Below are 14710 nucleotides of genomic sequence, written 5' to 3' on the forward strand. Positions count from 1 at the left end.
GTTAGGCACCTCTGACTCCCTCGACTCCGTTACTTGTCTCTCACAGCTCAATAACTTGAGCTCCTCAATTCGGTACAATTAACTCCCTCGACCCCGCCACTCAACTCCCATACCTTGGGCACTCGACTCTCACAACTCAATCACCCGAGCTCCGTAGTCTCAACTATATTACCAACTCTCACAGCTAGTCATTCGAGTTTCTCAATTCGACACCTCTGACTGTCATAGCTGAATCACGTGACCTCCTTAGTTTAGTATCTCTAACTACCTTGACTTCGTCACTTGACTCCCGTAGCTTAGGCACCCGACTCCTATGCTCGGCGTCGTAGACTTCTTCGATTCGATTTCATTGACTTTTTTTGTCTTGTTGGGCTCAGTCGTCCCCCATTCTACGTGGCCTATCAAAAACATGAAAGGTAGCATAACTGTTTCATTCATGGGATAATTTCTCTCGGAAGAAGTGGAAAACATCAACGTCTAGCTCAGAGAACATGGCAAACGGATGGACAGATATTGGAGCACCGGATATATTCATCGCTATATATATAGTCACTCGTCCCCACGGGTCCAAGTACGTAAATACAACCATTTGGACTTATTTACTACTCCATCAATTTCATCTTCTCTTAGCCCTTATACTAACTTGAGCTTTAGAGTGGTTACACCGAGTTCAACCGTAGCACTCATTCTAGCTTCGTGCGGATCCTACACTTGAGTGTGTGTAGGATCTTCGTACGGACCCTTCACTATCATGTCACTTGTGACCTTCCCTGTAATAGTTGTTCTTCGCTGACTCATCAGATCATGGAAATCAAGATTATATGATAATAATTTTACTATTGTGTCAAAATATTCCTTCCTTGCCCTTAATCCCTCCATCCCATAGACCATATTGGCACTCCGCTTGAACAAGATATTAAAATTTATAAGAAAAAGGAGATCGACAATATTAAGATTAGAAGATTTTTTTATATTTCATTAAAAACAAAGAGACAAGAGATTATGATCGCACTGCTAAAGGAAAGGACTAAGAGGACGAGCTAATAGAGAGTCTGAATGAGTTCACGATACCATTCGATTAAATGAAAAAAAAATAATAAAAAAACAAAAGCAAGAGATTGGGAAAATTAAATATTTTAAACTATAAGTCTAAAATATTCCATATATTTGACAGGGTTTAAGAAAATAAAATTGTGAGTAACATAGGGTGCAAAATGAAAATTGTTATATTCCATATATTTGACAGGGTTGTTAACGACCTCGTTTGTTTTGGAGACGCGGAAAGGCCGACGTTCGAGCCTCGTAGCGCGGAGTTGTTTCCGGACTGCAACAAGGTCAGGCGACAATGTCGCCTCCCTCCTCCCCTCTCCATCGAAAACCGTTGGCTTCCCAGTTCCTTCTGTTGGATTCTTTCGGTCGCTCGTCCGATCGCCAGCCCGCCCCATGAAATTCGGGGCGCTGCCTGAACTGCCTGAGTCCGACGACACTCCGGCGAGCCGAGAATGCGCCGATCCGGAGATGGGATGTATGAAAATCGACGACGAGAATCCTGGTGAGATGACCATTCGGACCTGTTTTTTGGATGCGCATTCTGTTTTAGGGATGGCTGATTTGAAGGTGGATTGATTCTTTTCAGCCAAGAGGCGGGCTGAAGTGGTGGAATGGATCGACGGTTTGTTCCCGGACCTCGTCGTGGATAGCGATGCGTCGGAGGAAGGCCTCCGGGCGAGGCTGCTCGATGGTGCAGTATTATTCCGCATCCTTAATAGGTTCAGACTTTTTGGATCGGAAGAGGTGGGGTTCTTGACTGATGACGCCCGAAATGTTCTTGATGTTTTTGTTCCTGTGAGAGATTCTCTTATTTAACTGTTGCATGAACACTTCGCAGATTGGTAATGGGAATCGTGTTTCGACCAAGAAACGTTTTGATTGTATAACTAGCTTTGTGTCGGCTGTTGAGCAGATGGGGTTGCCAGGATTCAAATTTTCAGACCTTGAACAGGTAGACATGTACATGCCACCATACAATTACTTGGCAATACTCCTTTATGAGCTAGGTAACCAAGATCTTGTGTCAGGAAAATAATCCCTTTTACATGAAGAAGCCAAGGATTGCATGCAATGATCTTCTAAGGCTCTTAGGAGCCTCTGGAACTTGTTAATCTTCCTTTTGTGTTTGTTCTAGTTATGGATATATCTCTAGCAACTAGCATATGATTGAATAAATGCAATAAGGTAATTTTATTGAAGTTGATTTTATGTGTTGTGGGATCAGGGGCCTATGACTGCAGTAGTATATTGTCTTTGGTGTCTCAAGAATCATCTCAGTTGCAACTTCAGTGAAGAGAATACAAAGTTACCATTGAATCGGTTGGTTGAAGCAAGAGAAACGTCAAAACCTATGGAATTCAAGAGGGTCAAGTCACTGAAATTTTTTCGGGAGGATAGCCGTTATGGTGGACAAAAGTCTGCAGATTCATCAGAGGGCAGGCTAAACAGCCTTGCAAATTTGCGATTGAAACATCTGCTACGAGCTAGTCCTGTTTTCTCAGGTATGGTTGTGGATATTAGCTGTAGCTAGTGTGATCTAATATTAACTACTGGTGAATTAAAGCAAAATGTTGATTAACCAAAAATTCTTGTTGTTATAGAAGATAATAAAACAACAAGCCATGAGTACTCCCAACAACTTTTGTCACAATTGATCATGAAGAAAAATGTGCATTATAAAGCTAAGCAACTAACATTCATATATTTCTCTAATACTCAAGATGGAGACATTTCTTAGCAACTTAAATTTCCGGAATATGTCCATTACAATGAAACTTCTGGAATTATATGACTTCTAAAGTTGATTTAATTATAATTATATATCATAATTTTCTGAAGTAAATTTAAAATTCTCATTATGTTAGAACCATCAACTCCTCATTCTCATCATAGCGGGCATAAGTTCCATGAGGTTTTCCAACTAAAGCAAGGACGCTATAGTGAACTTCCTGCTGCTAAGATTTCAGAAATGTTGAAATCAAACAGTTTAGATGTAAGCTACCATGATAGAGGTTTGTTTTCATATAAGTTCTTACACTTTTCACATGATCAGTTCATCATTGCTTACATGTATTTATTTAATCACTTGTTTGCAGAATGCCTCCACTCAATCTCTTTTAAGTGTCATTCACGGAATTCTGGAAGAAAGTATTGAAAGGGTGAATGGGGAAATACCTTATGTAGGTATCCGTGTCTTAGAAATTTTAATTTGACTCCGTAGTAATGGTCCATCTATCTTTCAGGCCTGTTACTTTTTGTCTGTACATATTTTTTGTATTTTCCAGTTTCTCTTTGTAGCCTATGTACATAAGTATGATGAAACATTTCTCAGATCTTAGTGACTTTTGTCCCAGAGTGTAGCATGCCTTCTGAAAAAGGTTATACATGAGATTGAAAGACGCATTGCAACACAAGCAGAGCATATACGAAATGTAAGAAATTGGGTTTCACATTCATAAAATCTATCAATATGTACACTACAGTGGGTTTTTTTCTTCTTTTTCATGCAACAGCAAAATAATCTGATTAAAGCTCGTGAAGAAAATTTTCAATCAAGGATCAAAGTGCTAGAAACACTAGCAAATGCATCAAATGAAGAAGCACAGGTACTTATATTTTAATGCAGTGTATTGCTCTCATATACATGCAGACAATTTTAGCCCTACCTAATGAATTGTTTCTTCATGTCTCAGATGGTAATTAACCAGCTTCAGCAGCTAAAGGTTGTGTCTTTTTTATTCTTTTTTATTTTTAGGTTCATTCTAAATTAATTAAACATGATATTAATCCCATATATCAATATATGATACTAGGCCTCATCTATCAAAGGATTAGTTAATAAGTTTGCTAACTAGTCATTGAAACTAACAAAAAAATGTAGTATTCTTTATGTTTGGTCTTCTCATGAAAGATTGTGGAGCAATGCTAATGACAACTTAATTATCTATAGCTTAATTGATTTAGTAAGTTCAATAGACAATTCAAATATTAGTTGTTTGAGAGACAGCTAGCTCCATGTCGCAAGACCATTGCCATCTATATCACCTATGCACAACCATAGTCATTTTTCTTTTCTGAGATATTTGATTTCGTCCAAGAAGATCATAATAACCTACTATGGGTCATCAATTCCGCTTAAAATAATACACTTTCCAAACTGAAAATTAATGTGAATCATCAAATGGTCCAGCTCACTTTTGATGTCAAACTGGATAAGAGCAAAGCTCAATTTACCAAACGATGCTCTAGGATATGGCTTCAATACAGAGATTTTTGTCAGTTTACACAGGGTTATACACATCTTGAACAACATAACAAGAAGGATTCTTCATATATGCATCATTCATTGTGTAGAAAAACATTCTTGATATCTAGCTATTTAATGATCATTGAGATGCTATCAAGGTGAGAAAAGAGTAACTGTACCAATCATAACACTGAAAAAAAGATGCATGTAATTAACATCATCTATCTGAGTGTACTGTTTTGTCACCAATCAAGCTTTAAGTCTATCTGGTGCAGCAAAAGGTGAAGCCGTCACATTAGCGGTCCCTCCAGCATAAGGTTAAATCTATCTAGTAAACTATAAAGTGATGTTTGAATAGTGGCACTCATGAAATATTTGACTTGCTTGAAGAAAGAATACTTGCTATTTTATTATTTCATTTTTGACTCTTTCTTTTTTCTTGGTTATTTAGACGGAATTGAAAGGAAAGAAACCTGTTTGTTTTTGTGTTTATGAGGTGTAAATTCTATTTCCATATATTTCCGCTCAATTTGGGCAGAAATGCATAAAGGATATGGATGGAATTAAAATTCCTTACTCTTCTGTATTTCCTTCCAAATAAAAAAAAAATGAAATGGATATTTCATTTCTTTTCTTTTCTTTTCTCTCCTATTTCCATCCAAGTACAAATAACATAGGCCAAGGTGGTGCTGGAACATTGACTTCCTAGATATAGTTCTTCTCGTCGAGCTTGCATTATTGTTAGAGGTAGTCCTTCCTTCCAAACCTTTAGTTAACCCCTTGGATGTATTGTGATGGTATCTTGAAGGACAACTAGGATACTTGACCAGAGTGGCCTATGATATCCTCAGTAATGATGGAACTCTTGCTTCATAGGCACCAAAGCTTCAAACAAGGTCATGGTCTAATTTGCCCTGGGACATCAGCCTAAACCCAGATGGTTTGTCAGTCTTTCTAATCTATGCTTCTAGTTTCTGACTTCTGTTTGATTGGTCTTGGCTTGGTGGCCTAGTCCTCGCTGTAGCTTTTATCAGGAGTTGATGTAGCTCATCTTCAGATGCAGTGTATAATAGACTTCTAGTATTAATAAAATCTGAGTGAACAACTTTGTCCACTCTGATTGCTTATTTTTAATGTTCAATGTTCTAATTCAGATAATTTCCAAACAAAAGCTTCGCATGGAACACTCTTTTCAAGTTTCAAATTTTACCCCTATTAATGGGCAAAAACAGTAGAAAGTAGGGATCCCGAAGTGAAATTGAAGCATGCTACTGGAACAATTAAGTCTGATTGAAGTTTTCATAGACCAATATAAAAAAATATTCTTATTTACACATTTGACATTATAAATAATGGTCCTACAGGATGAAATATCGAAAGCTGAAGAAAAGCAATTACATTCTGAAGATATCATTAGTGTAATTAAGGAAAAAGAAAATAGCGACAAATTAGTTTCAAAACTTAAGCAGACTTTAGAAACAATGAAAAGGGCACATCAAGAACAACTTCAGCGGCTAGAAAAAAATGCCAAGGATTCTGAGCTGGAGTTGAAGCAAAGGTTAAAGGACGCTGAACATCTATTATCAGAATCAAAGTTAAGAAGAGAAGAGATAGAAGTAGAGTTAAGATCTAAATATCAGAATTGGAGAAAGAAGAAAGGCGTTTTCCAAAGTTTCATAGCTTTACTTCTGCAGTCGGTTCAGGTATTTCATTCTCATCCTCAACTGATTTTTTCCTTATGCAACATAAATAAATGAGCAATTGAGTGTTGTGCCAGGGTTTGCGGGGATCCTATGATTCTATGAAGCATGAAATTACAGATACAGAAAAAAGATGGTTTGAAGAATTCACTAATCTTGGTAAGAAATTTTTACTAATCTCTTTTAACTTTCATATTCTGACCTTTTCTGTTTTCAATTATCTCTCTGGCTTCTGTATAGGGGAAAAGCTGAAAGCATTAACAGATGCAGCAGACTGTTATCATGATGTTCTTGCAGAAAACCGGAAGTTATATAATGAGGTCCAGGAACTAAAAGGTGTCCATTAGGCATGAGAGTGTCTACTATTGACCTTCTATTTAGATTCTTGACTCAGTTTTCTTATACTTTTATGACAGGAAATATTAGAGTTTATTGTCGGATAAGGCCATTTCTTTCTGAAGAAGAAAACAAAAGACAAAAAACTATAGAGTGTATTGGTGAGAATGGTGAGCTAGTTCTTGTAAATCCAAGTAAACAAGGAAAAGATGGTAAAAGAATGTTCAATTTCAACAAGGTGTTTGGTCCTTCTGCTACTCAAGGTTTTGATCTTATGGAATAGTTTATTTATTAATCAGGACAATACTATCGCTATGATTATGTAATTTCTGGTTCCATTATCCTAGTCTAAACGGATGATTTTTTATGTATGCAGAGGAGGTCTTTTTAGACACGCGACCCTTAATACGATCTGTTCTTGATGGTTACAATGTTTGTATATTTGCTTATGGTCAAACTGGATCAGGAAAAACATATACAATGGTAATCTGAGTTTGTATTATTCTCATCTTTAGCTCGACTGTTGATGTTCCAATGATAATGGAATTGCCTCAGAATTTCCGTCCCTTATCAAAATTATTCTACTGTGAAACTAAAATTCTTTTTCCAGACAGGGCCTAATGGAGGATCTGAGAAAGATTGGGGTGTAAACTATCGAGCTCTCAATGACCTTTTTAATATTTCTCAGAATAGAAGAGGCACCTTTATACATGAAGTGAGCGTTCAAATGGTTGAAATATATAACGAACAAGTGCGTGATCTCCTTGCAAATCATGGCCCACAACAGAGATATCCTTAATTCTACATCTTTTATTACGATTTTATGTTCTAGGGCCTGCCTTTGAGGAAGATCTTTAAAATTTTATCTGATATAATATTTCAGTTTAGGGCATTTTATGTTCACTTTTGCCTTCTTTTCTTATTTTCCCTTATTTATGTTCTTCAATGGTTCTGGAATCAGCTCCCTAAATTTTCTTTGATTGTTTTCAATTAACTATCACACACTTGGTATTATGGCGGCTACTCAACCCAATGGCCTTGCTGTCCCTGATGCCAGTATCCATCCTGTTGAATCAACTTCTGATGTTCTGGAACTGATGAAAATAGGACAGACTAACAGGGCTATTTGTGCCACCGCTTTAAATGAAAGAAGCAGCCGATCGCACAGGTTCTAGCTTCTTGTCAACTATGTGCAGTTGTGTTATTATATCCTTCTATTATCTTGTGTGTGTGTTTTTATTCAATAGTTACATATGTTGTTTTGTTACAGTATTCTTAGTGTTCATGTTCGAGGAACAGATTTGAGAAGTGAAACCACTTTGCGTGGCTCCCTTCATCTGGTTGATCTTGCTGGAAGTGAGCGCATTGACCGCTCTGAAGTCATTGGTGACAGGCTCAAGGAAGCACAACATATCAACAAATCTTTATCTGCTCTTGGGGATGTTATCTTTGCTCTATCACAGAAAAGCCCTTATGTACCATTTAGAAACAGCAAGCTTACTCAAGTTCTACAAAGTTCTTTAGGTGCCCATGCAATCTTCTTGTTTAGATTGTGACATAATGTTGAGTTTGCTTCCTAACTTAGACACCAATTATGCAGGTGGACATGCTAAGACACTTGTGTTTGTACAGATAAATCCAGATGTAGGATCCTACTCTGAGACCTTCAGTACCTTGAAATTTGCTGAAAGAGTTTATGGGGTGGAATTAGGTGCAGCAAGGGGCCAAAAAGAGGGCAAGGAAGTTGGAGATTTGATAGAACAGGTAGCAATGTAGGCTGGTACTTTTCTGTTTTGTATTTATGATCATAAAATGAAAAGTTTTCATCTCAACTAAAAACCATGCATTAACTAAATTTTTTTGTCCATTGAAATAAATTACTGGAATATTTGAATATTAATCACAAAAATATCTCCAACACAAAATTTCAACCGGAAATGATTTTTCATGCTACTTTACAAATTAGACTAATTAGATGTGGACAGATTTGGGTTATCTATTTCTCAATAAAATTATAAACGTCACTGAAATTGAAACCAATAAGTTTCCATTGTGAACCAAGCTTATATATAAACCAAAATAACATAACATTTTATGTATGTGTGTGTGTGTGTGTGTCTCTCTCTCTCTCTCTCTCTCTCTCTCTCTATATATATATATATATATATATTTTTTTTTTTTTTTAAGCTCTCGGTTTTACCAATAAGTTTTTGCCTTTAGAGTTTAAGGGTTGAATTATAGTATTAAGTAAAAAAAAAAATTCAAATCAAAATTTTTTTTAGTGTGCATGGGTGTGCAGGAGATCAAAACACACTCTCTCTCCATATATATGCCCTTGATATTACAGATAAGCTGATAGATAAAAATTTTTGATTGGATGTGTCTAGTTTGATTTATTTTGGTTCAGTTTTGAATGCCTGCCCTAGTTACATTGCATGTGTATTCAAAATATATACATGTGTGTGCATGGAACTGACAGATGTATATGTGTCTAGTTTGATTGGGTTTGTCTAGTTTGATTCCTTTAGTTTTCAGATCGAGTGATAAATCAGAATTTATGATTGGGTTTGTCTAGTTTGCTTATCTTAATTTTCTGTTTTGAATGCCTGCACAAAGCTGTAGGTACAGTCCATGCGTGCATTCAAAATAATTGAGTTTCAGAGGTAGATTCTTTAGTAACAACTTTATTAGCTGTTAAACTTCATCTCCCTCTACCAATGTCAATGCTTGGAAAATGAATTACAAACCATCAGTGATTTTCTTTGATTTGTGGCAATGAACAAGTTGCCATTTGAAGAAAATGTGAGTAAACTCAACAACTCATGCTTCACCAACCATCCAAGATGAGCAATATATGAAAGCTTCAATTTATTTGAACAGAAGTATTCAACAACATAAAAGTGGATATGTCATGCCGATCTTTGAAGAGAAAACTGGCCTATCAGCTTGTCGGATATAACCATCAACCCAAATGCTTAAGCTAGTTAATAGTAGCTAATTCATCTAAGTTTGTAAAACTCATCCATAATTCACACGCTAAATTGAGATGTTATTTTCTCCTTCTCAAGGTTTGGTGTCCAAATCAAACCTCAAACTCTCATTTCATAACCAGAATTCTTTCTGATCCCCACTTAAGGCTTAGGTCTTCATCAAAATTCAAATTCTCAACTCAAAGCCCAAAATTCTCCCTAATCAATAATTTGTGAGATCCAATGGTGGATACACCATTACACAGGTAGCACCTTTCCAATATCTCACCATGCCTAGCCTAGGATTAGGTTCACTGAGATACCAATTGTCATACTCCACTTCGATTAGAAAAATAGTCTATTAACTTGTCATGTTTAGTCACAGATCCAAATTGCTTAAGCCAAAAATAATAATAGCTAATTCGTCTAAAATAGGCTTATAAAGCTTCACAACTCACTGTGTGAAACTAAATTAGTGTTGCATAATACTTGTGAAATCTTGAAAATTTTAATATGCAGTTTGAGTATTAAATAAAATTCAATTTTCAAGCAAACGCAGTCAAGTAACTTTTTGAGTTAAGCATGTTGGACATTGTTGTATATTGTGTTCCTGAGGTCTATCCACATTGAGAAGTAGCTAAAGCACGGTCACAGATAACTCTAGCTTTGAGGTTTGAATGAAGTGAACCGAACCACGGATAACAAGAACTGATTTCATCTCAGTGACTGTTTCAATTTTCAAGTAAATTGATAATGACCAAATCCAAAATGTTTCTCTGATCTTTGATTTGGACTTGCAGGTAACATCACTTAAAGATACAATTGCAAGGAAAGAAGAGGAGATTGAACAGCTGAAACAACTGAAACAACTGAAACTTCTCAGATCACAATCTCCTAGTGTAAAAATAGAAAGACATAATAAGGGTCCATTGAAACAAAATTCTTCTCCTCCTGCTGGCATATCAACCTTAGGTACTACCGTACAATTAAAACAAAGAATATTGGGACGAAAGCCAGTGAACAGAAGTAAGACAGCCAAAAGTCATGACAATAATTCAGGGAATGTAGATCATTCTGAATCTAGTTCACAGAAGTCTGTAGAAGATAATAAATACCAGAGACAAGGATTTTCACTTCCAACAGAACAGAAACTGGATTGTAGTAGTTCTCCAGATGTAGAACTTTTGGGTATTCATGATGAAGATACAATGATGTTAAGTGACATATCTGACAGTGTACTCTCCGTGGAGACTGATACAAATGGTTCAATGAGCAGTGCTGTTGAGTTTTTTCTCTTCCCTGAACAAAAGAAACCATCAGAAACTTCTAAAGAGAAAGAGTTAATACTTTTAAATCTTCCCTTTTTTACATCCCTCTACTAACTTCTTGTTCACTTGTTATGTTCCTTACATTTATTTTAGTATTTTTTCTATGAATTGACTTTTTGTCAGCTGGTATAACCAATCAATATGATAAATGCAGGATTAGAACTCCAGCAAAAATACCTAAACCACCTCTGAAAAAGATTGGACAGAATACAGTCTCCCAGAAAAAGATAAAAGATGCATTAAAGCCTTCAAGTAAGTTTGGTCTTCAACCATTGCATAAACCAAGTGTTCAACCTTCAACAAGGCATAGCTATAGTTATATAATATTTTTTTATGTCGAAAAGATTAGTTTTAGTTGCCGAAAAAGAAGAGTTATATAATGAAGCTCTAGCACTCCTGTTTAAATATATTCTTCTCTTTTCATAGTTATGGATTACTGAAAACTCCTCTTGCAATGTCAGGTTCAAGAAAATACACAAATCATGTTACAAAGCCGTCGCTTGCCAGAAGTGTGAAACGTTGGCAGTAGAAACTGTGTTCCAGTGAAATTTATACAGTAACTGTCTACAAAATTGAAAATTATTTTATACAGTAGGTGGATGCTGAGTTTAATTTTCTTCTTTTCTGGTTTCACCAAAGATGGAGTACAACCGTGCACAGTTAGTGTAGCCTTTGCAATCTTAAGCCCCTGTGAAGTAATCATCGCCTTGATGAAATATCATTCTTGCATTTTGAAGCAATGACAAGTCTTTATACCAATGACAGTTGTCAGTAACAATGAAGCAAAATCCACTTGGTGAAGAGTTTGCAGTCCCTGAAGCACCATCAGTTAATCTGAAAATGGATGGAAGTTACCATACAGAAGTCAGAAGTTAGGGAGCTATATGCATGATCTTATTGTCTACCACAGTTAAAACGAGAATCAAGACTTTCAAAAGTGTCCATAAAGGTGCAGACAAAGGTGTGTTTCAATGGAATTTTTTTCCTTAGATATCTTAATTGCAATTTTCTACGATATGCAATTGGATCTGTATTGAACCAGGAGGTGTTGCATATTCATGGATTATTCGAGTGGAAGTTCAAGGCCTCTCTTAGCACGGCAGGTACATGCTTCAACAAGGGAATACTGCACATTGTATGTGGTGAAGGGGGGAATCATCAAATATTTAATCATCTACATCGTTAATAACACTGATATTTCTCATTGCCATTAGATTTTGTTGTGTCATCCAATAGAATAATAGTGATCACAAAAACATTACGTACAACAACGGAAGCTGCTCAGGACAAAACTAACTAGAGATACCAAAGACCATCCCAACCAAACATGGACTAATCTAGGTATTTGCCCTTGATATTAAACTAGACACCTTCTAATTTCTTTCTAAATAAATAAACAAAGATTTCGTTCTTCTCACGACGCTTCACTGCAAGAGAAATGGTAGATCAAGAGAAAAGTGTCAAAAAATTCTGGAACAAATATACTTGCAGTGTTCTAGTACAGTTTGTACAGTGTCTGTGTGTGTGAAAGCAAGCAAAAATTACCACCCTTACAAACAAACAAGGGTGTAGCAGCATCAACTGCGACAACTTCTCATGACACACTGTGCACTGGAATCTGCCGCGCTGGACTCTCAGACGCCGGAGGACCTGCAGGGAGAAAAACGAAAAACCTTAGTAATTGCTGTGACTAAAGCCGCATCATTCCAGCTCTCCGTTTCACTCGACTAAAAACATGAAAATGTTTTTTGAGTTTCATCACGTTTGAATGGATTCGAATTATTATTATTATTATTATTTAACTAGCTATACTAACTTTAGAAATGACTGATCGATCGGATCCCATGTAAATTTTCATTTCTTCCTGCTTTTAAAATAAATTTAGAAGTGTTTGTAAGTTGTAACGGACGATCAATTCAACATTCTAGATTGGTAATCCCACAGTAATACAACAAACTGTAGTTGAGAATTGAAATGGTTGACTGCATGGGCATCCAGCCCGGGGGCAAAATCGAATTTGAGCGGATTCGAATTTGAAACAGGGAGAAGGGACCATGCAACAGCATTTTGTAATCAATGTGGTTCACATGCTTCAGTCGTCTGTAACCAGTCCCACTCCTGTAATAATCGTATCGTCTCTATTATTTGATGATTGAAGTAGCTCTTGTAGTCTTGTTAGTCGAAAATTTTACCAACTGGAATCTCGTCTCTGATTCAGTTATTTGCATTATTTTTTATTTGATCGCCCTCCTCTTCCTTCCTTCTTTATCTTCCTCCTCGCTCTCCAGCCTTTGCCTCTTGTTCTTAATTTTGACGTTGCTTTTGCTTTGGTCGTTCGTTGGAGTTTTGCAGATTTCCATGTTGCCGCCGCAGATTCCAGAGCACGAGAGGGAGGCCGCCGCGGAGGAGAAGCCATCCACCGCAAGCTACGTCCACAAACCCACTCCCCTCCACCGCTCCGCCACCGCTTTCGCCGCCTCGGGGCGGCGGCGGGCCAGCCGGACCGAATGCGAGGCCGTCTCGGTCGCCTGCGACAAGTGCCGCCCGAGCGCAGCGCCGGTCGAGCTTCCGGCCCGCCGCCATCAGCGGCAGCGTCCTACGCCTCCCTCCTCATCCTCGCCCGACCCCGGCGGCCTGCTTCGCTCGCTAGTCCTCTCCCTCACCCGCCGGAGCCCCACGCCGGCGGCCGAGGAAAAGTGGCGCATTGTCGCGGAAGAGATGTCGAGGAAGCTTGTCCACGCCGCGCGGAAGCGCGACGAGGCCCAGCACGAGACCTCCAGCCTCAGGATCTCGCTCGCCGAGCTCGAGACGAAGATCCTCCTACTCGAGTCACAGTGCCGTGACCTCCGGACCGCCTTCCTTCCCTCCGACCCTAGGGCTCCCCCCTTCCCCGCCGATGTCTTCCGCCGCGCCGTTTCCGACTGCCGCGCGGACGTGCGGCACCTCGCCCGCTCGCTAATTGCTCACCTCCGGGCCTCCGATGGCGGGGTCGCGTCCCTGATCCAACCCTACGATCGGAAGCCTCTCTTCCACATGGAGGCGCTGCTGAACCGGATTTTCCACGCCAGCTTCGAGGAGGACGCCGAGGAGGGGACCGGACCGATCGAGCCGGCGGCCCGGTGCGAGGCGAGCCGGGCCGGCTACGAGGCCGTCAACGGCCTTCGTTGGGACGAGGTGCTGCTCAGGGGGACGCGGCACTACAGCGAGGGCCTGAGCCGCTTCTGCGACCAGAAGATGAGCGAGGTGGTGGCGACGCTGGGGTGGGCGCGACCGTGGCCGGAGCCGCTTCTGCAGGCCTTCTTCGGCGCGGCCAAATGGTCGTGGGTGGTGCGGCTGATGGCGCGGTCCGTGCACCCGGCGATCCCCCTGCTGAAGGCGGAGCAGGGGATGGCCTTCGATGGGCGGTACATGGAGGACGCGGCGGCCGACCGAGTGCGGAGGGTGACGCCGGCGACCGTGCGGACGATGGTGGCGCCCGGGTTCCACCTGTACAACGACGGTGACGGCGGGGTGGTGAAGTGCAAGGTGCTGTGCGTGTACGAAAACAGTAGTAGCTGCGGCGACAGTGATTACAGCAACGGCACAGGGTGAGCTTCACTACGCCTCCACGAGGAATTTGTTGGCATCTTCCTTTCTTATATTTTTGTTTCTCTTCAGTTTCTATGTACAAGATTGTGAGGATATGGTTTAATAATGACTTAGATATGGCTTAATAATAACTATTGTATTTTTACTTTATGATAAGGGCAAAAATAAATAAAAAAAACGCTATTATTATAATAAAGATTACCATTAACTATATCTAAGAATGATATCTAAAATTGTCAATTTCGATCGGAGTTGGATTTTAAATAATTTATACTTGTAGATTGAATTAGAATTTTATCAATCTAAATTTAACATGAGCCGACCCGTATAGACTAAAATACATATAAATTAAATTTTATGTTAATTTGTTATCTTTCTATCTTAAAATTTACAAATAAAAATAATACTTTTATCAAACATTTATATTTATTTGTATCTATTTACATTTAAAATATTTATTTAGGGATATATTTGATTGATGAAAATTTTCTA

General features: G+C 38.7%; 2 protein-coding genes across 3 annotated transcripts; both read left to right on the plus strand.

Moving 5' to 3' along the window:
- Positions 1 to 1249: 1249 nt before the first annotated feature.
- On the plus strand, positions 1250 to 12587 carry LOC121981811 (kinesin-like protein KIN-14C). 2 transcript variants are annotated; one of them, XR_006111938.1, is made up of 22 exons: positions 1250 to 1552; positions 1637 to 1794; positions 1889 to 2002; positions 2276 to 2552; positions 2916 to 3043; positions 3147 to 3230; positions 3405 to 3482; positions 3564 to 3656; positions 3744 to 3773; positions 5662 to 6000; positions 6075 to 6156; positions 6238 to 6333; positions 6414 to 6596; positions 6710 to 6816; positions 6944 to 7122; positions 7337 to 7501; positions 7604 to 7857; positions 7934 to 8097; positions 10103 to 10641; positions 10785 to 10882; positions 11092 to 11591; positions 11673 to 12587. XR_006111938.1 is itself a non-coding variant. In XM_042534554.1 (21 exons), exons 1-21 carry the CDS (start codon positions 1444 to 1446, stop codon positions 11157 to 11159), a joined length of 3345 nt encoding a protein of 1114 aa, XP_042390488.1. In that variant the 5' UTR covers positions 1250 to 1443; the 3' UTR covers positions 11160 to 12587. The 2 variants fall into 2 exon arrangements, 1 of the variants encoding a protein (XP_042390488.1); XM_042534554.1 differs by having other exon boundaries at positions 11092 to 12587.
- A 209-nt stretch (positions 12588 to 12796) lies between these two features.
- LOC121981813 (IRK-interacting protein-like) lies at positions 12797 to 14368 on the plus strand. Its single transcript, XM_042534555.1, has 2 exons — positions 12797 to 12847; positions 12983 to 14368. Exon 2 carries the CDS (start codon positions 12989 to 12991, stop codon positions 14219 to 14221), a length of 1233 nt encoding a protein of 410 aa, XP_042390489.1. The 5' UTR covers positions 12797 to 12847; positions 12983 to 12988; the 3' UTR covers positions 14222 to 14368.
- Positions 14369 to 14710: the final 342 nt, after the last annotated feature.

The sequence above is a fragment of the Zingiber officinale genome, chromosome 5A (assembly GCF_018446385.1).
Source record: "Zingiber officinale cultivar Zhangliang chromosome 5A, Zo_v1.1, whole genome shotgun sequence".
NCBI classification, from domain to species: Eukaryota; Viridiplantae; Streptophyta; class Magnoliopsida; order Zingiberales; family Zingiberaceae; genus Zingiber; species Zingiber officinale.